Here is a 25,509-nt window from a genome sequence, read left to right on the forward strand (position 1 = left end):
CAACCGTAGACGAGAAGTAACAAGTTTTATTTTCTGTTGAAATATATGTTCGCAAATAACCTACAGAAACTGTGTATTTAGTGTCATGTAACGGCTAATCACTGGAAGAATGCGTAACGCCTCCGAAGAACCCAACCGCGCTCTCGAGTGTCTGGTCGCCATCTGCAGTGCATCGAAGGCCATCGTTCCTCTGACAAGCGCACACGTATTTTTTCTACGGTGTCTGATCAATGTCGCAGCCTGAGAATAACAATTTTGATAACGATTCTGTATTATATTTTGTCCTGTTGGATGTATCAAAATGTTTATGCCGTCGTTGGCGCGAAGTAAAGTGCTGTGTAACTGCAATGAGGATAAGCTCCGGCCACAGGTGAGATCCCTCTGCTGTACTGAGACATGATGGAGCCACAGATGTGTGCAGAGTGCAGTTAATGCAAACTTCAGCAGTTAAAAAGTTTTGGGTGATCTTGTTAAATCAGTATGTATAGCTCAGTTGTTGAGATGCAGAAGTTAACACGTTGCAAAAGTCAGCTTTATGTCGTAGACCAACGATAAAAGATAAAGTACAAGGATAGAAAGTACTTCCCATCAGGAAGTAGGAACCGTTAAATCCTCGTTTCCTCAATATGTACCTTAGTCTCGGCATGGTAGGGGAAAGAGAAGTGACAACGCTATGAAGTACACTTTTCCATATATTTAATTCCTGAAACTTTGTTACAACTGCCATTGTTCGAAATTGGTTCACTGAAGCAGGAAGTGCGTTTGTTCTCAAAGAGCTGTTACACTTGCGCAAGGGCTTCTAGAACATGGAAGACAGTTTCGAAAGGTTCCCCAAAGCGGGTACACAACCTTTCTTTGTGTCAACAGGTTTGTCATACCTTAACTTCTTAGATTGAACCATAGATAAAACTGACTAAGGCTAGTAACATAGAAACCATAACATACTAAAAAAATTACGCATTTACAGCAGATACCACCGTATCTTAAGTTGTTCGTTTTGGCGTACATTCTCTTTATCTGTGCGTAGAAATAAATTTCCCAGACCGTGTCCTGGATGCCACTTGTTTTAATCTTTTTCTCAAACTACATACGAGTCTGAAATATGTTAAGTGAGAAATTGTGTTTAATAACATATCCTTTCAATGGTAAATAAATATACTTCCTATTTAACAACATTAATTAGCTGTTTCTATGGAAAATGAAATTTAACTTTAGGGTGAGAAATAAAAACGATATCAAAATGTACTACGTTAATAGTTTTTACCATGAGTACAGCATTAACAGACCACTTTTTGAAACTTAGATCTGTCCACTTCACTGTGATTACTGACAATTTCCCATATCATCTCCATCAACTTGTCGCTGGGTTCCTTGACAGTTGTGAAGATTTGAGCCACTTCTGTAACAGAAACATTCGCTTTATGCAGTTCTCAACCGGTTAATTGCCGGACAGGATTAAATGTGTAATGTATTACGAACCTGTCATAAGTTCGGACTGGAGAAGAACTGGAAAAACCGGCAAAGTCTGTTTCAAATGAATTATTCCGGCATTTGTTTAAAGAGATTTAGGGAGATGTAAATGTCCAAAACATGAATGGCTGGATGTCGGTTTGACCCAGCTTGCAACCAGATGAGTGTCCATCGTTTTTGCAACGCTCCTCTCTGTCAGTGAAACTGGTCTGCAGATCGATGCCGAAAGTCATGTGAAAGTGTTAACATCATGTGGCAAGAGGTGTTTGCTATCGTTGTACAGGGTTATTCTGAATGATGGAACCACTTTCAAAAATTCGTTTGTATTCAGGTACAAATTCAGGTACAAGCTTTATGCTAATGAAGAGAGGAAGTTTCAAAGTTTGTGGTGGGCGGCGACGGGCGGGCTGTGATGGTTTCAAAAGCGGCCGGTAGAGTTCGCACGGCATAGGACCGTCGTTCCGTTTCACTGTCAGTTGCGAGTCGGATGGCGACTATGGTGCACAAGGTTTTCTGCGTTCTTGAGTTGGCGAAAAGTGAGTCGCAAACAGCAGTGCAGCGAGCATTTCGCACCAGATTCGGTGTTCGACCTCCAACTCACAAAAGCATTAGCCGTTGGCTTAAGCAATTTAAAGAGACTGGGAGTGTGTGCAAAGGAAGAAGCATAGGCCGACCGCGTATGTTAGAGGATGAAATTTACTTTGGAGAGCACTACATACGGCAAACATAAACCCTTCCTTGATTAAAATAATACAACAGATGTATAAAGATAACATTTGCCAAGTGAAAGTTGGTAATAAACTTTCACAGAGATTTAGAACAAGCAAAGGCCTTTTACAGGGCTGTCCCATGTCACCATCATTATTTAAAATGTATATAGATATTAGCCTTAGAACATGGTCTCGTAAATGTAATAGTATGGGATTAGAAATAGGAGATGGAGTTTATCTACATCATTTATTATTTGCTGATGATCAAGTAGTCGTAGCACAAGATGGGGAGGATGCTAACTATATGTACAATCAACTAGCAGTAGCATACAAAACTTGGGGTTTGAAGATTAATTACCAGAAAACAGAATACTTGACTAATGATTCAGATGAGCTGTACATTGAAGGAAAGAAAATCAAAAAGATAAACACTTTATCTTCTTTGGGATCCATTTTATAAATCGAGGGAAAATCAGAGTCAGAAATCAATAAAAGAATTAGTAGCGGACGGAGGGTCATTGGGATGCTTTACTCAGTCTTATGTAGCAGGAATGTAATGAGCAGAACTAAAAAATTAATATACAAATCCGTATTAGAGAGTGTGGTTCTGTATGGAACGGAGACCTGGACAATTAACATGAAGCACATTAAAAAATTACAAGCTCTAGAGATGGACTTTTGGAGAAGATCGGCAAGAATCTCCAGGAAAGAAAAGATAAGGAACACCGAAGTAATAAGGAGAATGGAAATAAAAGAAAGAATATAGGACGTAACGGATAGGAAGAAATTACAGTGGTACGGGCATGTACGACGAATGGAGAAAACCAGAATACCAAAATTGATACTGGAGTGGGAACCGGAGGGGAGAAGAAGAAGAGGACGACCTATGACCACCTGGCTCCAAAATGTACAGCACACAATGAGGAGAATGGGCGCAGAGGAAGAAGACACACAAGATCGAAACACCTGGAGGAATATTTTGAGAATATAGTTTAAGAACGTTGATTTTTTGCACTGTAATTTCCAAGTAAATTATTATGTTGCAGATAAGCCTCTGTAATGAGGAAAAGCTCAAAATAATAAATAATAAAAGAGACTGGGAGTGTGTGCAAAGGAAGAAGCATAGGCCGACCGCGTATGTTAGAGGATGAAAGTTTTAAATTGATATCGAACATTACGAAAAAAAAATTTGAAACTTGCTCTTTTCATTTAGTATTTGTAGTTGAATAAATATGAAGTTTTGAAAATGGTTCCAGCGTTCAGAATAAACATGAATATGATCATTCTGGAAATAGTGTTACTACTACACTACGTTTGAAGGGGAAGAGATTCAGTAGGCAACGAAAAGGATAGAAGTTTGGCTGATTAGGCCATACAAAAATTCAACAACTTTTTGTTATGATTGTGTGCGTCTTAATGGAACTGCGAAAACTGTCTTTTAAGGTAAAAGGAACTGCGAAAATGTGTTTTAAAGAAAAGAGACCTCTAATGAAACATAGAAGTTAAAACAATAGCTGGTGAGACGCACGTAGAATCCCTCGAGCAATCTTACGGGGGTGTTAGTGTCGGTGATTTGAGATCTAATATGTCCCGTTTTTGTGTACATGTGTTTTGTAATGTCGTTACGGATAGCGATTGCTTCGGACGTTGAATACCTCCCAGTAGCCGTCATCTTAATACACGTGCAAAGTATGAAATGAACCGACAAACTGAATTTCCATCACACACATCGAAAATGAAAAACTACCGTAATAGTTCGTTCACGACACACACAACACAGTAGAAATGATTAATGGAAGAAGATGAGAGCGACTAACCGTATCCCAGAAAGCAGTAGCGGTCCATGATGAAATCCTCATGTGAGTACACTATGTTATACGGTCCGCTCAGTAGAGATTTCCCTGGAAAGAGAAGTAGATATAAATGTCTATGTCTAGCTCCTCCACAAGAATAAGGTAACTCAAAAACAAATGAGTTTGTTAAGTTCTAAGAGTAACACGTGTGTCCTGTTCTGCCAACCACGAAAAAAGGCTCTGCAGTTCTAGAAAACTAGCTTACATTTATGAAAGTATGAATTTGCCCTTACATACGCCTTCGTAGACCTTGTCTATCCTGTTTCCATTTCCTGTGGCTGACGCAACGCAGTTAAGGGGAAAGCTGAAAAAAAAGAGAACAATACTAGTAAGTTTAAATGTATATATCTCACTCATGTGCAATATACTGATATTCTCTGTGGTAAATTCTGAAATTATTGCTAGGGCGCAGCCTTCTCGTTGAAATTGGCTCCAACGTTTTCCGAAGTCCTTCCAGCCAGTGCTGCAAACAATTGGTGTTTTATTTTATTTTACGTGATTCTTTATAATAGTTTATGAATTTAGGAACCGAATCAAGAATTACATCATCCCATATGTAGTTTTCAAGGTGTGGCAGCTTAAAATGGCACACTGCACCGAAACAGAAACCCGAATTTGCTCTCCGCAAATAATTCTCTAATCGTCAGAGCACGACAGCAGGTTATGCCAATATCTGTCCTACTGCAAGTTCACAGAATCACTCGTAACAAGCCATACAGTACTTGTGTCATTTACCTGGACGAACGGATAACGCTGTCCAGCATGCAGGGTTGCTATCCTTCGAATTTCAGAACTGTGATCACTCCACCGCTGACTTTTAGATTCATTCTGTAATTGTAACATACATTGAGTTTTCGCCTGCTGTCTCTCTGAATGGTGAAGTTAATGGCGTGTTTCAGTTTACTGAGACACCATGTTTATCGGCTGTAAAACCTGTAAGTTTCAAAAATATAGAAAAATAGGCCCTATTTTGGTGATATATTTGCTGTGTAACATCATGGCTCCTGCATAACTGTGATTCACGTTCAGAATGCGTCTCAGCGTGAATTTATCTGTACAATCACCGGATCGAAGTACTTTCAATCGTTGTAAGATGCAGTCAAGTCGTTCGCAGTTTGATGCTTATTAAGAAAATCTAAAGTAATAATGAAAGTAAAGTATTACAAAGTGAAGAACTTACATCAACAAAACAAAAAACAACACAAGAATGAGGATACTGTATCAGAAAAATTTACAGTTGTCCTCGTTATTACAGCCATCATTCAATTGTTCGGTTGAAGATACAGACAGCTGCTTTAGAAGTGTTGCAAACATTGAAAATTCCGGTAAAGAGAACTGTGTCTCTCAAGACTGCACACAGTTCGAAATATTTTTAGAAGCGTTTAGCAATCAACGGATGCAGTAGCCCTTATAGCAAATTATACTTCGTAAGCTATAAGTGACCACCAGTCTCTGAAAAGAACTACTTATATTACCAGCTGTCCCATAGGAACATAATGTCAAGAGCTGACAAACAAAAAGCTTGTTAAATATCTATACGCAATGTACTTGTGAACGGATTAACATTTTTATTATTTGATGTTTAGCTTGCAGTTAGCAGCATATTCTTTTTATATAAATTCTATTCATTGAGTGAGCAAGAAAATTAAACACACAGACCGGGACTTAATGGCAAATTAAAACTGTTAATACACAAGCAGGCAATACATGAAGCACGCAAAAGGGAATACAAACGTCTCAAAACTGAGATCGACAGGGAGTGCAAAATGGCTAAGCAGGGATGGCTAGAGGACAAATGTAAGGATGTAGAGGCTTATCTCATCAGGGGTAAGATAGATACAGCCTACAGGAAAATTAAAAAGACCTTTGGAGAAAAGAGAACCACTTGTATGAATATCAAGAGCTCATATGGAAACCCAGTTCTAACTAAAGAAGGGAAAACAGAAAGATGGAAGGAGTATATAGAGGGTATATACAAGGGCGATGTACTTGAGGACAATATTATAGAAATGGAAGAGAATGTAAATGAAGGTGAAATGGGATATACGATACTGCGCGAAGTGTTTGACAAAGCACTGAAAGACCTAAGCCGAAACAAGGCCCCCGGAGTAGACAACATTCCATTAGAACTACTGACGGCCTTGGGAGAGCCAGTCCTGACAAAACTCTACCATCTGGTGAGGAAGATGTATGAGACAGGTGAAGTACCCTCAGACATCAAGAAGAATATAATAATTCCAATCCCAAAGAAAGCAGGTGCTGACAGATGTGAAAATCACCGAACTATCAGTTTAATAAGTCACAGCTCCAAAATACTAACACGAATTCTTTACAGACGAATGGAAAAACTGGTAGAAGCCGACATCGGGGAAGATCAGTTTGGATTCCGTAGAAATATTGGAACAAGTGAGGCAATACTGACTCTACAACTTATCTTAGAAGAAAGATTAAGGAAAGGCAAACCTACGTTTCTAGCATTTGTAGACTTAGAGAAAGCTTTTGACAATGTTGACTGGAATACTCTCTTCCAAATTCCAAAGGTGACAGGGGTAAAATACAGGGAGCGAAAGGCTATTTACAATTTCTACAGAAACCAGATGGCGGTTATAAGAGTCGAGGGGCATGAAAGGGAAACAGCGGTTGGGAAGGGAGTGAGACAGGGTTGTAGCCTCTCCCCAACGTTATTCAATCTGTCTATTGAGCAAGCAGTAAAGGAAACAAAAGAAAAATTCGGAGTAGGTATTAAAATCCATGGAGAAGAAATAAAAACTTTGAGGTTCACCGATGACATTGTAATTCTGTCAGAGACAGCAAAGGACTTGGAAGAGCAGTTGAATGGAATGGACAGTGTCTTGAAAGGAGGATATAAGATGAACAACAAAAGCAAAACGAGGATGTAGTCGAATTAAGTCGGGCGATGTTGAGGGAATTAGATTAGGAAATGAGACGCTTAAATTAGTAAAGGAGTTTTGCTATTTGGGGAGCCAAATAACTGATGATGGTCGAAGTAGAGAAGATATAAAATGTAGACTGGCAATGGCAAGGAAAGCGTTTCTGAAGAAGAGAAATTTGTTAACATCGAGTATAGATTTAATTGTCAGGAAGTCGTTTCTGAAAGTATTTGTATGGAGTGTAGGCATGTATGGAAACATGGACAATAAATAGGTAGGACAGGAAGAGAATAGAAGCTTTCGAAATGTGGTGCTACAGAAGAATGCTGAAGATTAGATGGGTAGGTCACATAACTAATGAGGAGGTATTGAATAGAATTGGGGAGAAGATGAGTTTGTGGCACAACTTGACGAGGGAAGGGACCGGTTGGTAGGATATGTTCTGAGGCATCATGGGATCACAAATTTAGCTTTGGAGGGCAGCGTGGAGGGTAAAAATCGTAGAGGGAGACCAAGAGATGAATACATTAAGCAGAATCATGAGGATGTAGGTTGCAGTAGGTACTGGGAGATGAAGAAACCTACACAGGATAGGGTAGCATGGAGAGCTGCATCAAACCAGTCTCAGGACTGAAGACCACAACAACAACAACAACAACAACAACAACACACAAAAGTGTACTAAGCCAAAGATTCTAGAAACTGTATGGACTGCTTTGATATTATCGCATTTATCAAGAAACAATAATATTTGGCCAATCCTTCTGGGTATATGTGTATTTCGGAAGTGTCTACAAAATCCTTTTTGTATTGGAACAGATTTTATTGCGATGAAGCACTAGGAGATCACTATCAACATGTGGTTGAATATCTCTTCTCTTGAAACTTCATGGCAGATTAAAACTGTGTGCCCGACCGAGACTCGAACTCGGGACCTTTGCCTTTCGCGGGCAAGTGCTCTACGATCTGAGCTACCGAAGCACGACTGCCAGGAAGTTTCATATCAGTGCACACTCCGCTGCAGAGTGAAAATCTCATTCTGATCTCTTCTCTTACTTACTTTATTTACATTGGTACAGAATTTTTTTTCCGTTGCTGTCAGGGGAATGCAAATGCAAACTCAGTGAGGAATGTAGCCTTCTTAAGAAGATAAATAAATTATCACGTATTTATCGCTGTCCACCAGTATCTAGCCGTTGTTATAACATGCCGAGCCTCACATAAAGCAGGTTATTCCAGTGACTTACAAAGGCACCCTGCTGAAGTTCCCGGTAAGGTTCATCTCGATCATGGTCTCCCCAGGCGACTGGACGTAAGTAACACAGCCCAGGTCAAACAGGCCGGGTACCTTGTACTGGTATTGCTGGTACCAGGGCTTCTCCTCCTGTGGATCCAAGGCACAGCTTGTAAGTACAATAATCACAGCATGTGATATGAACTATTCCAGCTTATAAGTTAGAGCGTTAATACACTGATCAAGTGAAACTGTATAGGTTTTATGTTAAAGACTAAATTCTCTAACAGGTTCACGAGAACCGAATACGAACTCAACGGACGAACGCAGGAAAGGATTTAACAACACACGTACAATTGAATTAGATATATAGCCAATACAACGTAGAAAATTGATGTATACGTTACACTGGGGCAGTCTAATGTGTCACGTGTATTAAAAATGTTATTTTCCTTTAGATATTGCTGTCAACTCAGGCAGTTCCTGACTTCAGGTTTTACTGACTCCTGTTACGGAAAAGATTGCAAAGAATGCGTTTTGTGTGACAATTTCTTCCAATTATTTTTTACTGTCTTACATAAACTATGAATCTTATTTCCTTCTGTCATAAATACATTGAAAAATTGCTTGTAATATTGTTTAATCATAAAAGTATTGTGGGCTTGTATAATACCTTTCCTGTACTGCTACTAACTTACGGTAGTGATGTAGAATAACTCCGTGGAGGCATCTTGCAGTACACAGCCCACACTGTCAGAGGAAGCACCCTCCGCCAGCAAGGGCAGCACCAGGAGTAGCAGCGGAAACATCTGTCGGCAAAGACAACGCTCACTGTTTATCGAAATTAGTGGAATATAAGATATACAGGGTGACTGAGATGCCCCTACCTATGGGTATAACGCAACCCACAAGGCCTTCAGAAACCATGTGCTACGTTTTCATATTCTCTCGCTCGATACTTGCAAGCTATTAGTCCTATGAAAAAGCTGAACAGATCGCTTTTACAAAATTTAATGAACATAAATGTTGTACTGGGATACGCACCCGCTGGAGGCCAGCGTTTTCGAGTTAAACAAGAAAAATGCTTTTGGACATCACTTATGTACGTATTTCTTGAATACGAGGTGTGGCTAGAAAAAAACCGGACTAGTACTGGTGAAACAATAAAACGAATGCAATAAGGCTGAAAGTCGCGTGGCCTGTCACGTGACTCTCGCTCCGCCTACTGCTCGAGTTTCATCTGCCTCCTGCACTCAGTCTGCCCGTGGCGTCTGTTTTAAGTAGTTGACGTTTTGTCTGTGCGTCGGAAAATGTTGAGTGTACAGAAAGAACAGCGTGTTAACATCAAATTTTGTTTCAAACTAGGAAAATCTGCAAGTGAAACGTTTGTAATGTTACAACAAGTGTACGGCGATGATTGTTTATCGCGAACACAAGTGTTTGAGTGGTTTAAACGATTTAAAGATGGCCGCGAAGACACCAGTGATGACACTCGCACTGGCAGACCATTGTCAGCAAAAACTGATGCAAACATTGAAAAAATCGGTAAACTTGTTCGACAAGTTTCCTTGTCAACTCCTGTTAACTCAGACACTGCTCTGATTGTTAAACGGCGATCTTGTCGAACAAGTTTACCGATTTTTTCAATGTTTGCATCAGTTTTTGCTGACAATGGTCTGCCAGTGCGAGTGTCATCACTGGTGTCTACGCGGCCATCTTTAAATCGTTTAAACCACTCAAACAGTTGTGTTCGCGATAAACAATCATCGCCGTACACTTGTTGTAACATTACAAACGTTTCACTTGCAGATTTTCCTAGTTTGAAACAAAATTTGATGTTAACACGCTGTTCTTTCTGTACACTCAACATTTTCCGACGCACAGACAAAACGTCATTACTTAAAACAGACGCCACGGGCAGACTGAGTGCAGGAGGCAGATGAAACTCGAGCAGTAGGCGGAGCGAGAGTCACGTGACAGGCCACGCGACTTTCAGCCTTATTGCATTCGTTTTATTGTTTCACCAGTACTAGTCCGGTTTTTTTCTAGCCATACCTCGTAGTTCGAAAACTACAGGTTCTAGCAGATAAAATCGCAGTGCAAAATTTTCGCACAAAAAAGTCCTGTCTTTTTTTTATACAGGACCCTAGTTTGCACGTAGCGAGCGAAAGAATATGAAAACTAGCACGTGGTATTGGAGGGCGTTGCACTTTACATAAGACACGTTAATAGGGGCAGCTGAAATCTCCCTGTATACGTCGTCATTAGCGATTCTTTATTACGTAACAAACATACCGTAGCTAACGAAAGTCACGTAACAAAAGAAGTTCTTCGTCGCTCCATCTAAACCATACACTAGAGTTGACGATAATTGGAATACCCAGAAACAACGTTTCGACAATATCCATACTGGAGGACGTGGATGACAGTGGACCCGCAACAAGTAATTAAGGCTAGAGGAAGAAGATCGAGACGGAATCAGAGTAGTGCCGTCTTATATGCGACAAGGGAACGCCCTGCTAAATCAGTAACGAGCTAGAAAGTGAAACTGAGAAGACACAACAAGAGCCAGCATGCTGGTAAATGTCATTCACTACATCCTCAGCACGTGAGATTACAGGTGGCGTATTGAGTCTGTGGATCCACTGGACACATGAGGGTTATCTGAGCGGGTTATTGGAACATCTAGTTCTTGTTCCTATTGCATTAAACATCTGTACTCGTCGTATGTAAGACGAATCGACAACGGAACTTTGCATTGGTTGTGGACCTGTCTGTGTCGACACTTCAACGGTGTCTTCTGGGGGGATGGACGGATAGCACGCAAGTCATTCCATAGTCGTCCACTTTCCACAAACTAAAAACGCCACAGGCCGTTAAATGCCCTCAATAGCGTGGAGAGAGGCGATCTTTTGTGTTACAGAATTAGTCACATTTCACGGTGTCCTCGAAGGCATATGTCGCGGCTAATGAAAACCTGTTGCAGACCAACTCTAAACCTATATACCTCGCGTTTCACGAGCAGTAGACTTAAACTTAGGCCATTTGAGCATGCCTCCGGCATCGAATAAGATCTTAATTATCACTGAACCTTCGCAACCTGAACCCAGAGATTCGCACAGTGGGTGTGTAATGTTAGCACCTCTGGAGAAGAGGTTATGGTAGAGAACTGTGGCTGGATTAGGGATACAAATAAACTGAATTAATTTCATTGAACTGAAATAAATGCAGTCACTAAAGCTGAAAGCTGTCAAGGTGTAATGAGATGAAATTAAAGCACCGGCTATCATATAACCCTGGGTTTGGTGTGGGGCGGCTGTGGGTAGGGTGGACTGGTGTGGCGTGCTGTGGGGTTGTGAACCACTGAGGGCCATGGCGGGACGAAGCCTCTCCTTCTTTTCTAGGTCCCCGGTTCAATACACAATACGCAATACACACAGGCAATCGCTCAGAAATTCTGAGGATAAACAGACATCCCAGATTTGAGTATTGGCTAGACACGATTTTCATTAGCTACGATATGTTCACTGTACTAGAGTGCAATGTTTTCTGAACACTCTTTGTTTATATCATTTCATACCGGAGTATATCATTCTAGCCACTTTCCGTGTCAGTGAACATGTCTCGATTGCCTTGTACTGAAGGCAGTCTGATCAGCAGAAATGAAATGATTACAGTTGGATTACTTTTTCCACCTTTATTACAACGGCAAAAAAAATGAAATGATCGTGTGGCTTTGTTGAGGGTGAGGACCCATTTGGGGAAGGTCGATCGCCGAGTTTCAAGTCTTATTTCAGTGACGCCACATTGAGCTACTTCCATGTCGGTGATGATGCTGAGGACAACACAACACTCAGTCCACGAGCGCAGAAAATCTCCAACCATACCGCTGCAGGGCAGGCAAGAACGTATCTACTCAGCTAAGAATGCGGACTGATCAGCAAAGGTTCTACTTCATGAGATTGTGTCCACATACAGCGATTCCACACGTCCAGACAATGACCAGTCCACTTTATGAAGACTGTGCAAACCTACTTCCAAGAACAGCGTCTGCCACCTTCGTATTACGCTTATTCGCTTGACCTGTAGTCCACCGAATTTACCTGGGACGTTGCTAAATGACGTCTTGTCCATCACTGTCCTCTGGCAACAACGTTGCTAATATGCTGTGCAGTAACAAAAGAAAATGGATGAATGTTGCAAGACTCCTTACTTGTGTCCATGTCTGACGTTTTTCATTTGCGATTTCCGTTCAGAGGGACTTGAACTCTGGCCGCTGATTGGAGCCTCAGGAAAAGAACTGGACACCTTTATTAGTTAATTCTTGTCGATTCCTGACTTCTATTTTCAGCCTAGCCAAGTGTTTTTCTGTTGATTTTTTATTTTACATTTTCGAACAGTAACAAGAATAAACTTAAATCTGAAAAGCTAAAATCCTGGAATAAAAAGCCTCCCACTCTATCGAACATGAGTCTGAGACCAGTAAGTTTTACACTTAATTCAGGTTACATATTTTGACTCACGTGTTGGTTGGTTATCGTTCGTAATTATTGCAGTACTGTTCAAAATAGTTCAAATGGCTCTGAGTACTATGGGACTTAACTTCTGTGGTCATCAGTGCCCTAGAACTTAGAACTACTTAAACCTAACTAACCTAAGGACATCACACACATCCATGCCAGAGGCAGGATTCGAACCTGCAGTATCTGTATTACTAAATGATTAACCGGCGGCAAACATCACGTGCGGGCTGCATATCTAACGGCTTCCTGGGGCAACAAAAATTTATTGACCGAGTTAAAAGTTTTAAAATGCTGTTATAATCTCCGTATAAGAGGTATAATCTTGCATTAAATGGTTAACACAATGAGTCATGTATTAAAGCTATAAAATGGGGATAGGTCTTGAGTCGAGGTAACACATACGGTGCGTAAAATATCCAGACCACATTCATCCAATATTTGTATTATTAGAACTCGTGGCTACTTCTAACATACTTCATGTGTAGTTCAAACCTTCACGAAACTTTTTCTCGCTGACACTTCCTACAAAATGATGAAAGCAAAAAAGTTTTGCGTTTTCTACATTTTCGCCGCCCATGTTGTGAATTTGCAACCTCAGGCATGACGTTTTATTTTTTTGCTTCTTTACCACTACATTTACTGGCAACACATTTTGCGGATGATTTCCACGTATATCACGGAATGTATCTGACATGTTGTATCATTATGCGAGTTATTGTTCAGGAGATACGACAATTTATGTATAGGCATTCGATTCTTTTAATACTCGGGTGTGGGGTCTACAAGCTGCGTACTGTTCTCCTTGCCAACCATAACTACCGCACGGTAAGTATAAACAAATTATTGGAGTTTACTGTTCTAGGTAACAGGTAACCTTCTATGTATCTAAATAGTAATTAATTTCCAGTTTCCACGGAGGGCAGAGTAAATGCTATTATTTCAAAAATCAAAGGAATATATGTTTGGTTACATAGGTTGTTCGGTGTGGGATGTCGTTATGTGACAACCAGGGACTGCTTCTCCCTTCAATACGACTCTGTTAAAGTTTACTAGAATGAAATTTTCACTCTGCAGCGTAATGTGCGCTGATATGAAACATCCCTGGCAGATTAAAATAGTTTGCCGGACCGAGAACCCAGTTTCTGTGAAGTTTGGAAGGTAGGAGACGAGGTACTGGCGGAAGTAAAGGTGTGAGGACGGCTAGTCAGGCGTGCTTGGGTAGCTTGCATGGTAAAGCACATGTCCGCGAAAGGAAGAGGTCCCGAGTTCGAGTCTCCGTCCGGCTCACAGTTTTAATCTGCCAGGAACCTTCTGTTCAAGATTCTCCGTGAGTGGTCTAGTATCAGAGGCATCTATTTACACTGTGAAGGCAGCATACAAAGCGATACTTAATTACTTCTCAATACGCAGAACCAGCTGCTAATGTGCTGAGCACACAACGACATGTGACACCTCTGGCAGCTTTCTTAGATTCGCACATGTGAAAGTCGAATACGAATGTGAGTCACACGGCACGTAAATTAATTTCACATTACAACGAGAAAATACATGTAATCAGATTTTCTTGTGTAATTGAAAATTAGTAAAACATATAGAGTTTGAGTGGTGAGCAATGTAGCTTTCATAATAAACGAATTTTTTATTCAAGATTAAAAAATCTCTTTATTGCACAGGAATCATGAGTCCATTTGCTTATATTTTCTTTCTCACCTACTTTTTATTCTAAAATAGATCCTTGGCGATATCTATTTGAATACAGTTAGGACATTGTGTAGGGCATATTTCAGTGACTAACGTTCCGTCTGCTAATTCTGGATAGCATCCTCAGGGACTACAAACACGATGCTAGATGATTTTCAGGCTTTAAGAAACTCAATCAGCCGAGCTTAAACAGAACAGAAAAATTGAAATTTGACGTGTTGTTGGCTTTAGTGTTAAACGACGGAAATCTAACTTTTCTACAGTACAAGTTCCATAAAACAAGTCTTTGCTGCTTTGAGACCTTATGCTTCTCTGAGATCTTTGACAGCGGTCGTATCAGGCTACGACTCGACTGTCACGTAGTTAGAGTGAACATTTCGGTTTTCTGACCTTTTTTTAAGATAGAAAATCAACTGATTTCGTCTTTATAGCCTCAGATGAAGTTTCCAGTAAGACAAAATGTTTGACCGTGACACCTCCCATACACAACAGTTTTATACTAATAATACAGTAACCATCAAGGATGTAAACGACGACTGCGACAGCCTGAATATCATCTAGTACATCTTTCTTTCCGGCCAATTGCCAATTATATATATGTTTTGATGAAGCGACCAATAGTAGTTTACCACCAAAATAGCATTCCAGGGGACCTGATAACTTCTTAGCATCACTCAGATGTCCTGATGAATGTCCTCAAATCATATCACCAAAACATTTGGAGAAAAAATGAATCTGACTGTTCAAGGCGCTCAAATATATTACCTTCTCGAATTTTTGCACTATATTGACTACCACTGAATTACAGTGTGGGTTCCTTCTATTGCCCAAGTACTTAGTAAGAACGTCACTGAATAATTCCCGAGCCTCCGTTCTGCTTCATCACTTTTGATTCAAATGTGAATTCGAGTACTGTTCTAACAATGTAATATCAACAAACATGCCATATTTCGATCTTGTCCTTGGTATAGGAGGAATATTGTCGGAAAGTTACTTGAAACATTCTTCATCGTTCATTAAGGCTTTCAAAATTGTTTAATTTGACCAGGTGTAACGGACAGAGATCGAGACAGAAGTTATGGTCGGATACACAAGGTTCTTAAACAATTGATTTTCTTTCAAGTCTTCCAAGATTTTCTTGCAGGTTATGTAGCTCAAAGCCAACGTTGATCCTTGCTCTGCTCCTTCGTATATCCATTATGTTTTGAAAATAAATAATACACTAATTAAAATGGCTAAAATTAGTTTCTGAAGTACTCAGTGTTTACTGTTAAAGTGTTATTAGAAATTGCTCTTTTGTTATATTAGCATTCTGAAATCTAAAAGCCAAATTATGTCCATTTTCATTAAAAGTTCTATTCAGGCTTACACAGTATTTCAATCATCGTTCATTTAAGACACAGAGAATGAAAACTAAACACATCTTGTTGAAGTGCTAACTTTGAAAGCAATAAATAAAATTTTCCTTAATGTCTTGACACACTCGTCGTTACGTGGAACAATTAGGATTTTATACTATTTCTTTAAAAATTTAAGGTCTGTTACTATTTATGAATTATTCTCGGGATATCAACCGAGTAACCTTGTTGTGGTGTGGTCTTCAGTCCTGAGACTGGTTTGATGCAGCTCTCCATGCTACTCTATCCTGTGCAAGCTTCTTCATCTCCCAGTACCTACTGCAACCTACATCCTTCTGAATCTGCTTAGTGTATTCATCCCTTGGTCTCCCTCTACGATTTTTACCCTCCACGCTGCCCTCCAATGCTAAATTTGTGATCCCTTGATGCCTCAAAACATGTCCTACCAACCGATCCCTTCTTCTAGTCAAGTTGTGCCACAAACTTCTCTTCTCCCCAATCCTATTCAATACCTCCTCATTAGTTACGTGATCTACCCATCTTATCTTCAGCATTCTTCTGTAGCACCACATTTCGAAAGCTTCTATTCTCTTCTTGTCCAAACTAGTTATCGTCCATGTCTCACTTCCATACATGGCTACACTCCATACGAATGCTTTCAGAAACGACTTCCTGACACCTAAATCTATACTCGATGTTAACAAATTTCTCTTCTTGAGAAACGCTTTCCTTGCCATTGCCAGTCTACATTTTATATCCTCTCTACTTCGACCATCATCGGTTATTTTACTCCCTAAATAGCAAAACTCCTTTACTACTTTAAGTGTCTCATTTCCTAATCTAATTCCCTCAGCATCACCCGACTTAATTCGACCACATTCCATTATCCTTGTTTTGCTTTTGTTGATGTTCATCTTATATCCTCCTTTCAAGACACTGTCCATTCCGTTCAACTGCTCTTCCAAGTCCTTTGCTGTCTCTGACAGAATTACAATGTCATCGGCGAACCTCAAAGTTTTTACTTCTTCTCCATGAATTTTAATACCTACTCCGAATTTTTCTTTTGTTTCCTTTACTGCTTGCTCAATATACAGATTGAATAACATCGGGGAGAGGCTACAACCCTGTCTCACTCCTTTCCCAACCACTGCTTCCCTTTCATGCCCCTCGACTCTTATAACTGCCATCTGGTTTCTGTACAAATTGTAAATAGCCTTTCGCTCCCTGTATTTTACCCCTGCCACCTTCAGAATTTGAAAGAGAGTATTCCAGTCAACATTGTCAAAAGCTTTCTCTAAGTCTACAAATGCTAGAAACGTAGGTTTGCCTTTTCTTAATCTTTCTTCCAAGATAAGTCGTAAGGTCAGTATTGCCTCACGTGTTCCAACATTTCTACGGAATCCAAACTGATCTTCCCCGAGGTCCGCTTCTACCAGTTTTTCCATTCGTCTGTAAAGAATTCGCGTTAGTATTTTGCAGCTGTGACTTATTAAACTGATAGTTCGGTAATTTTCACATCTGTCAACACCTGCTTTCTTTGGGATTGGAATTATTATATTCTTCTTGAAGTCTGAGGGTATTTCGCCTGTCTCATGCATCGTGCTCACCAGATGGTAGAGTTTTGTCATGACTGGCTCTCCCGAGGCTATCAGTAGTTCTAATGGAATGTTGTCTACTCCCGGGGCCTTGTTTCGACTCAGGTCTTTCAGTGCTCTGTCAAACTCTTCACGCAGTATCTTATCTCCCATTTCGTCTTCATCTACATCTTCTTCCATTTCCATAATATTGTCCTCAAGTACATCGCCCTTGTATAAACCCTCTATATACTCCTTCCACCTTTCTGCCTTCCCCTCTGTGCTTAGAACTGGGTTGCCATCTGAGCTCTTGATATTCATACAAGTGGTTCTCTTCTCTCCAAAGGTCTCTTTAATTTTCCTGTAGGCAGTATCTATCTTACCCCTAGTGAGACAAGCCTCTACATCCTTACATTTGTCCTCTAGCCATCCCTGCTTAGCCATTTTACACTTCCTGTCGATTTCATTTTTGAGACGTTTGTATTCCTTTTTGCCTGCTTCATTTACTGCATTTTTATACTTTCTCCTTTCATCAATTAAATTCAATATTTCTTCTGTTACCCAAGGATTTCTATTAGCCCTCGTCTTTTTACCTACTTGATCGTCTGCTGCCTTCACTACTTCATCCCTCAGAGCTACCCATTCTTCTTCTACTGTATTTCTTTCCCCCATTCCTGTCAATTGTTCCCTTATGCTCTCCCTGAAACTCTCTACAACCTCTGGTTCTTTCAGTTTATCCAGGTCCCATCTCCTTAAATTCCCACCTTTTTGCAGTTTCTTCAGTTTCAATCTGCAGTTCATAACCAATAGATTGTGGTCAGAATCCACATCTGCCCCAGGAAATGTCTTACAATTTAAAACCTGGTTCCTAAATCTCTGTCTTACCATTATATAATCTATCTGAAACCTGTCAGTATCTCCAGGCTTCTTCCATGTATACAGCCTCCTTTCATGATTCTTGAACCAAGTGTTAGCTATGATTAAGCTATGCTCTGTGCAAAATTCTACAAGGCGGCTTCCTCTTTCATTCCTTCCCCCCAATCCATATTCACCTACTATGTTTCCTTCTCTCCCTTTTCCTACTGATGAATTCCAGTCACCCATGACTATTAAATTTTCGTCTCCCTTCACTACCTGAATAATTTCTTTTATCTCGTCATACATTTCATCAATTTCTTCATCATCTGCAGAGCTAGTTGGCATATAAACTTGTACTACTGTAGTAGGCATGGACTTTGTGTCTATCTTGGCCACAATAATGCGTTCACTATGCTGTTTGTAGTAGCTAACCCGCACTCCTATTTTTTTATTCATTATTAAACCTACTCCTGCATTACCCCTATTTGATTTTGTATTTATAACCCTGTAATCACCAGACCAAAAGTCTTGTTCCTCCTGCCACCGAACTTCACTAATTCCCACTATATCTAACTTTAACCTATCCATTTCCCTTTTCAAATTTTCTAACCTACCTGCCCGATTAAGTGATCTGACATTCCACGCTCCGATCCGTAGAACGCCAGTTTTCTTTCTCCTGATAACGACGTCCTCTTGAGTAGTCCCCGCCCGGAGATCCGAATGGGGGACTATTTTACCTCCGGAATATTTTACCCAAGAGGACGCCATCATCATTTAATCATACAGTAGAGCTGCATGTCCTCGGGAAAAATTACGGCTGTAGTTTCCCCTTGCTTTCAGCCGTTCGCAGTACCAGCACAGCAAGGCCGTTTTGGTTAATGTTACAAGGCCAGATCAGTCAATCATCCAGACTGTTGCCCCTGCAACTACTGAAAAGGCTGCTGCCCCTCTTCAGGAACCACATGTTTGTCTGGCCTCTCAACAGATACCCCTCCGTTGTGGTTGCACCTACGGTACGGCCATCTGTATCGCTGAGGCACGCAAGCCTCCCCACCAACGGCAAGGTCCATGGTTCATGGGGGGCGAGTAACCTTAACAAGGTAAAATTTTGCTCATGTGCTGAGAAGAATTCTTCAGTGAAATTTGCGCAGAAATTGACAGTCGATTTATGATAAAGCATTTAGTTTTCCAGAGCTGAAAATGTTGCAATTAACTCACATCCATACTCTGTCAAGTAAGAATTAGACTCTGGGCAAGGATTGAGTTAATGTAAACAGATTCGTGAAAAATTTCGAATGTTCACGCTGTTGTCTTACGCATTATTCCTGTTTATTACTCGTCACTGTAATTAATTATTTTGATTTTCTTACTCTGGCTCAGTTCTAGGGACTACTACAAACAATTAGGTCAATGCAGTACAGACCGTCTGCGATCAGAAACTCATTTTTTGGTACAAGGAAAGACGATCAGAAGTGAAAGTTGCGTAAGAACTTGACGAAACAATGAATGTGAAGTAGGCGTTAGTGAACTGGCCTTGTCTCTGCATAATAGCTGCTGATGAAGCGTTGAAAACCAATGCATAATCGATTGTGATGTGTCCACAACGGGTTTGTTCATATGAGATTGCCTAAAGTCTTTGGCGTATCAATACCAGTAGAAACAAGAGAGGAACAGGTAAACTGAGTTCTGACAGCACCCCTCATTACATTGTGTGTAACAGGAATATTACAGAGAGCGCGGAAATATTTTATGCGTTATTATAATGTATGCACTTAGAGTTGAAGTCGTCACTTTCAGCACTTTTTTAAGATGATCCTATAAGAAGTAAGTTGTTCATATCTATAAAAAAGTAAATATTCTCTTCCGACCACTAGTACCTCATGTCGCGGTACTCCTGTACCATAGCTGTCATTTGTATCCTGAAAGGATTTTACTGATTACTTTTCGAACATAGTTGTCAACTATATCCCATGATGCTTTTCTGAGGCACAGCACATTGTCTGCGTTGGCCATATTCTAACAGTTAAATTCGATCAGTTTGAAAGCATGCTCTATGAGTGAATCATTATGTGAGGAGAAAGTTTCTTATACAGTCGTAGAGGTAGTTACTATCGCGAAGTTGAATGAAGTTTAAAGCGGATACGTCTGTTTCCTTTGTTTATACATGATGACACCGGGATGATGTTACAAACTTTTAGGGATGATGGAGGAAGATAAATGTATCAATCTGAGGTTAGGGCTCCTAGTCTGCAAACATGTAAAGGCAATGCTGGTGCTAACACTGGCGGAAACGAAAATTTCAGAGGTGGTAGTATGAACCAAAACAAGAAAATAATGTCGGGGAAAGAAGGACTCTAAAGTACATACCGTAAGGCCTATGATCGGTTGTTCATCTTCGACACTATGAAATACATATCTTCTGTTGAAAAAGTGCTCTTACGACATGCATTTTAAAGCCCATTTTTAAAGGACTTCCTTGTTTTGGCCCATACTACGTCCTCTAAAATTAAGAAAACCAATGAGCTTGCAGTAGAAGAAATGTGCCTCAGAGTATCGAAGATAAACACGTGCTCTCAGCTCTTGAGATATGAATTTTAGAGCCCATATTTACTACACAATGATTTTCTTGTTTTGGCCCTGACTACCATATCTCATTCTTGCCACCCTACAATCTTAGCAACAAAAGCGCTGTTACATGTATTTCACAGTCAAAGGTAACGGAACAAGTTTTGGTTATAACTTTCTATTCGGCCGTTCCTTCAAACTGATAGCTCCCTGTTGGTTATCCGTCTTGGACTGACTGCAATTTAATGAAAAAGGATTACACCAGACGCATTTCGCTTTTATTTATAAAGTATCTTCCGTGGTAATACGTGAGTCGTGCTTGGGTAGCTCAGTTGGTAGAGCACTTGCCCGCGAAAAGCAAAGGTCCCGAGTTCGAGTCTCGGTCCGGGACACAGTTTTGAATTGCCAGGAAGTTTCATATCAACGCAAACTCCTCTGAAGAGTGAAAATCTCATTTTGGACCCTGGCATTATTTTAGTAAGACTACGAATATGTAGTGAACAGAATGACGCTTAGAGGAGACATTTCCAAAGCCTTGTGCCAGTAACGCATAGCGAATGACTACCTGTTCTGTTACATTGGAACATGAAACTGTCTTCGGTTCTATGTTAAAGGGCTCAGTTACATGTTGCGTAAACGAATGTGTGTTTCGAATGAATGCAGTTCCAGAATTAAATACTTTATTCACAAACGTTCTTATGCGTATTAAAACTTACTAAGCCTCCCTTTATCCAGACTTAGGCCGAAAACACCTCTGGTACGGTTCATCTACATCTACATCATACGCCGCAAGCCACATAATCGTGTGTGGTGGAGGGTACTTTTGCTACCAGTATCTGATCCCTGCAACCCTGTTCCAATAGCGAATACTGCGTGGGGAGAATGATTGTCTCTAAGCTTCTGTATTGGCTCTAATGTCTCGAATTCTCATGGTCAATACGCGAGGTGTTTGTGGGGGGAAGAAATATGTTATCCGACTCCTCCTGACAAGTGCTGTCCCGAAATGTCAATAGTGACTCTCCATGATGCACAACGTCTCTATTGTAAAGTCTGCCAGTGGAGTTTGTTTAGCATCCGCGTAACGTTCTCTTGCCAGCTAAACGATTCCGTGACGAAACGCACCGTTCTTCGTTGGATCTGCTCTATCTCCTCTATCAGTCCTACATGATAGAGATCCCAGATAGATGAACAATATTCAAGAACTTGGCGAACAAGCGCCTTATAAGCCACGTCTTTCGTGGGCGAGTTACATTTCCTTAAGATTCTTCCGATAAAACGGAGTCTGGTGTCTGCTTTTTCCAGTATCTGCTTTATATGGTCATTCCACTTATGGTAGCTCTGGATAGACAAGCCCAGATATTCTACGGTAGACGCTGTGTCCAGCTGTTTGTCATCAACAGTGTAACTGTACATTAGTGGATTTCTATTCCTTTGTATACGCAATATGTTAAATTATTTACGTTCAGGGTCAACTGCCAGAGCCTGCACCATTCATCGATTGTCTGCAGGTCTTTCTGCAAATTCATACTATCTTCAGGCGTTGCTACTTTGATATAGACAACTGCATCATCTGCGAACAGCCTGCCTGAAAGAGCATTCGACGCTTTCTACTAGATCATTTAAACGGGGTGGTCCATTGATAGTGACCGGGCTAAATATCTCACGAAATAAGCATCAAACGAAAAAACTACAAAGAACGAAACTCGTCTAGCTTGAACGGGGAAACCAGATGGCGCTATGGTTGGCCCGCTAGATGGCGCTGCCATAGGTCAAACGGATATCAACTGCGTTTTCTTAGGTAGGAAAGCCCATTTTTAATTACATATTCCTGTAGTACGTTAAGAAATATGAATGTTTTAGTTGGACCATTTTTTTCGCTTTGTGATAGATGGAGCTGCATTAGTCACAAACGTATAAGTACGTGCGGACGGTATTTGCTTCGAGATACATTACCCGTGTTAAAATGGACCGTTTACCAATTGCGGAAACGGTCGATATCGTGTTGATGTATGGCTATTGTGATCAAAATGTCCAATGGGCGTGTACTATGTATGCTGCTCAGTATCGTGCACGACATCATCAAAGTGTCCGGACCGTTCGCCGGATAGTTACGTTTTTTAAGGAAACGGGAAGTAGCCAGCCACATGTGAAACGTCAACCACGACCTGCAACAAATGATGATGCCCAATTAAGTGTTTCAGCTGCTGTCGTGTCTAATCCGCACGTCAGTAGCAGACAAACTGCGCGAGAATCGGGAATGTCAAAAACGACGGTGTTGAGAATCCTACATCAACATCGATTTCACCCGTACCATCTTTCTATGCAACTGGAACTGCATGGCGACGACATAAACGTCGTGTACAGTTCTACCACTGGGAACAAGAGAACTTATGGGACGATGACAGATTTTTTTGCTCGCGTTCTACGAAGCGCCATACACCAACAGCGGTAACGTAACCGGCATAATATGCACTATTGGGCAACGGAAAATCCACGATGGCTGAGACAAGTGGAACATAGCGACCTTGGTGGGTTAATGTATGGTGCCGCATTATGGGAGGAAGGATAATTGGCTCCCATTTTATCGATGGCAATCTAAATGGTGCAAAGTACCTGATTTCCTACCTAATGTTCTACCGATGTTATTACAAGATGTTTCACTGCATGATAGAATGGCGATGTACTTCCAACTTGATGGATGTCCAGAAAATAGCTCGCGTGCGGTTGAAGCGGTATTCAATAGCATATTTCATGACAGGTGGATTGGTCAATGGATTGGTCGTCGAAGCACCATACCATGGCCCGCACGTTCACCGGATCTGACGTCCCCGGATTTCTTTTTGTGGGGAAAGTTGATCGATATTTGCTATCGTGATTCACAGACAACGCCTGACAACATGTGTCAGCGCATTGTCAATGCATGTGGGAACATTACGGAAGGCGAACTACTCGCTGTTGAGAAGAATGTCGCTACACGTATTGCTAAATGCATTGAGGTTGACGGACATCATTTTCAGAATTTTTTGCATTAAGGTGGTATTTACAGGTAATCACGCTGTAATAGCGTGCGTTCTCAGAAATTATAAGTTCACAAAGGTACAGTAGTGCTCAAAAGTATCCAAACGACTTGAATTGCATCGCCTGATTCGCATGCAACCCACATAACGCAGCTGTCTAGCAGGTCCTCTAATCGCTCCTTGGTACAGTCGTTTGACTATTGAAAATGGTACCAACAAGTCACCACTAGAAAACACTGCTCTGTATCGCAATAACCCTAGATGTAAAGCAATACTACGATACTACAAATAACAGGCAACACCTTATCACAGATAAGACTGTCCTTAAGGCTTGTAAGCTCACATTTATTACAATAAATGACATACCTGAAATGTCACCACTCTCATTATTACGTCAGATAGGTAATGCACGTAGTAAGTTCGTCGTAATCATGATTTCTTCTTCAAAGTAACATAACTTACTTATTATTTAATACAAAATGACATTAAAAATTTAAGTTATTCACGAGCAGCTAGTTGAGAATTTGTATGAACTTCAAATGACACGACGAACCGTCTCGTTCTGCAAATGGATTCAAACCCAGGCCATGCAGACTAAGCAAAGATTTCGTGACTAACGGAAACTAACAGTCATTCCTGATTCGGTACACAGAAAGTGATATACCTCGATTTTAGACAGTATCAGTTAACAAATATCAACTTTAAATTACATAACGCAAACATTTGTAACGGTCACGAATTCCTACCCAGTACCTATTGTCCCTGTTAACGAACTACGAGAGGTGTTAAATATTGCTTCTTAACAAGTAACTTACTTGAAATGCCATGAGGTAAAGCTTTGTGTTGGACAGGGATTCGAACCCAGAACCTAATCGGATAGATTTCGAAGCACAATCAACTGTGACATATCGCATTTTCTCGGGCGGAGCTAAATGTTTTAACTGAAATGACGAGACGAAACATTAATTTTTTTCTTCCCAGGACTCCAACCCGGCACCTATCGCTGTTTTATTCTAGAGAAAACGAACGTTAAATATGGGTTTGTTGCACCAGCGACATGTGAGGATGTTTGAACTAGAAATAATATGACGAAGAGTTCAGTGCTGACTGGGAATAGAGCCCCACATATATCGTTGGTGACTACACACAAAGATACATCTGCTACCGAATTTTACTGCACCAGCAGCTGGGAATAACATTTTGAACTTACAGTGATCTCGCAAATAGTTCTGCGTCTCACTGGGAGTCAAAAACGTCAAATATCGTTAGTGTTGACAACGAATGAAAATACATTAAAATCGAAATTATTATCCACCAGCAGATAGGCGTTCTCATGCTAGATCTTGATAATACATAATGAAATCTTTAGTGCCGGGACGGGATTCTAACCCATTCACGCGCAATGTGTGGAGATGTTGAGGAATCTGCAGTTTTGAACAAACAACAAATTGTAGCCAAGCTGTATATGTCACGAAGCGAACAAATTCCGCGTTAAGGGCGGTCTGAGTTGCATTCCGAGTTCAGAACCAATTTTATCGACATACGGAAGCTCAGATAAAAGATGGAATAAGTGTCCTGTGAGCCTACATTGCGTTTGTTTCGCCACTAGAAGTAAATGACTAGTATAAGAAAGATTACTGCCGATAGAGATTCTACATGTCGCCACTCCAGACTTCATTGTGGCTCAACCTAACGTCTACTTGGTAGAGAAGGAATATCTGCTATCTAAAATTGAAATATAACACGCACCATATA

General features: G+C 40.6%; 1 protein-coding gene and 1 non-coding gene across 3 annotated transcripts in view; one reads left to right on the plus strand and one right to left on the minus strand.

Moving 5' to 3' along the window:
• Positions 1–679: 679 nt before the first annotated feature.
• Positions 680–25,509, minus strand: part of LOC126198506 (uncharacterized) — a 111,323-nt gene continuing 86,493 nt past the window's right edge. Inside the window, exons 2-7 of one of the 2 annotated variants that reach the window (XM_049934890.1) lie at positions 8,857–8,967; positions 8,172–8,308; positions 4,267–4,337; positions 3,998–4,081; positions 1,265–1,399; positions 680–1,095 (exon numbers count right to left, since the gene is read on the minus strand). In XM_049934890.1, coding sequence (XP_049790847.1) covers positions 1,278–1,399; positions 3,998–4,081; positions 4,267–4,337; positions 8,172–8,308; positions 8,857–8,967 — 525 coding nt within the window. In that variant the 3' untranslated portion in view covers positions 680–1,095; positions 1,265–1,277. Of the gene's footprint in view, positions 1,400–3,997; positions 4,082–4,266; positions 4,338–8,171; positions 8,309–8,856; positions 8,968–25,509 lie in introns of both variants that reach the window. The other variant, XM_049934889.1, reaches the window with a different exon arrangement.
• Trnar-gcg (transfer RNA arginine (anticodon GCG)) lies at positions 21,055–21,129 on the plus strand. Its single transcript has one exon. It is a non-coding gene; the product is annotated as a tRNA-Arg (tRNA).

The sequence above is a fragment of the Schistocerca nitens genome, chromosome 8 (assembly GCF_023898315.1).
Source record: "Schistocerca nitens isolate TAMUIC-IGC-003100 chromosome 8, iqSchNite1.1, whole genome shotgun sequence".
Taxonomy (NCBI): domain Eukaryota; kingdom Metazoa; phylum Arthropoda; class Insecta; order Orthoptera; family Acrididae; genus Schistocerca; species Schistocerca nitens.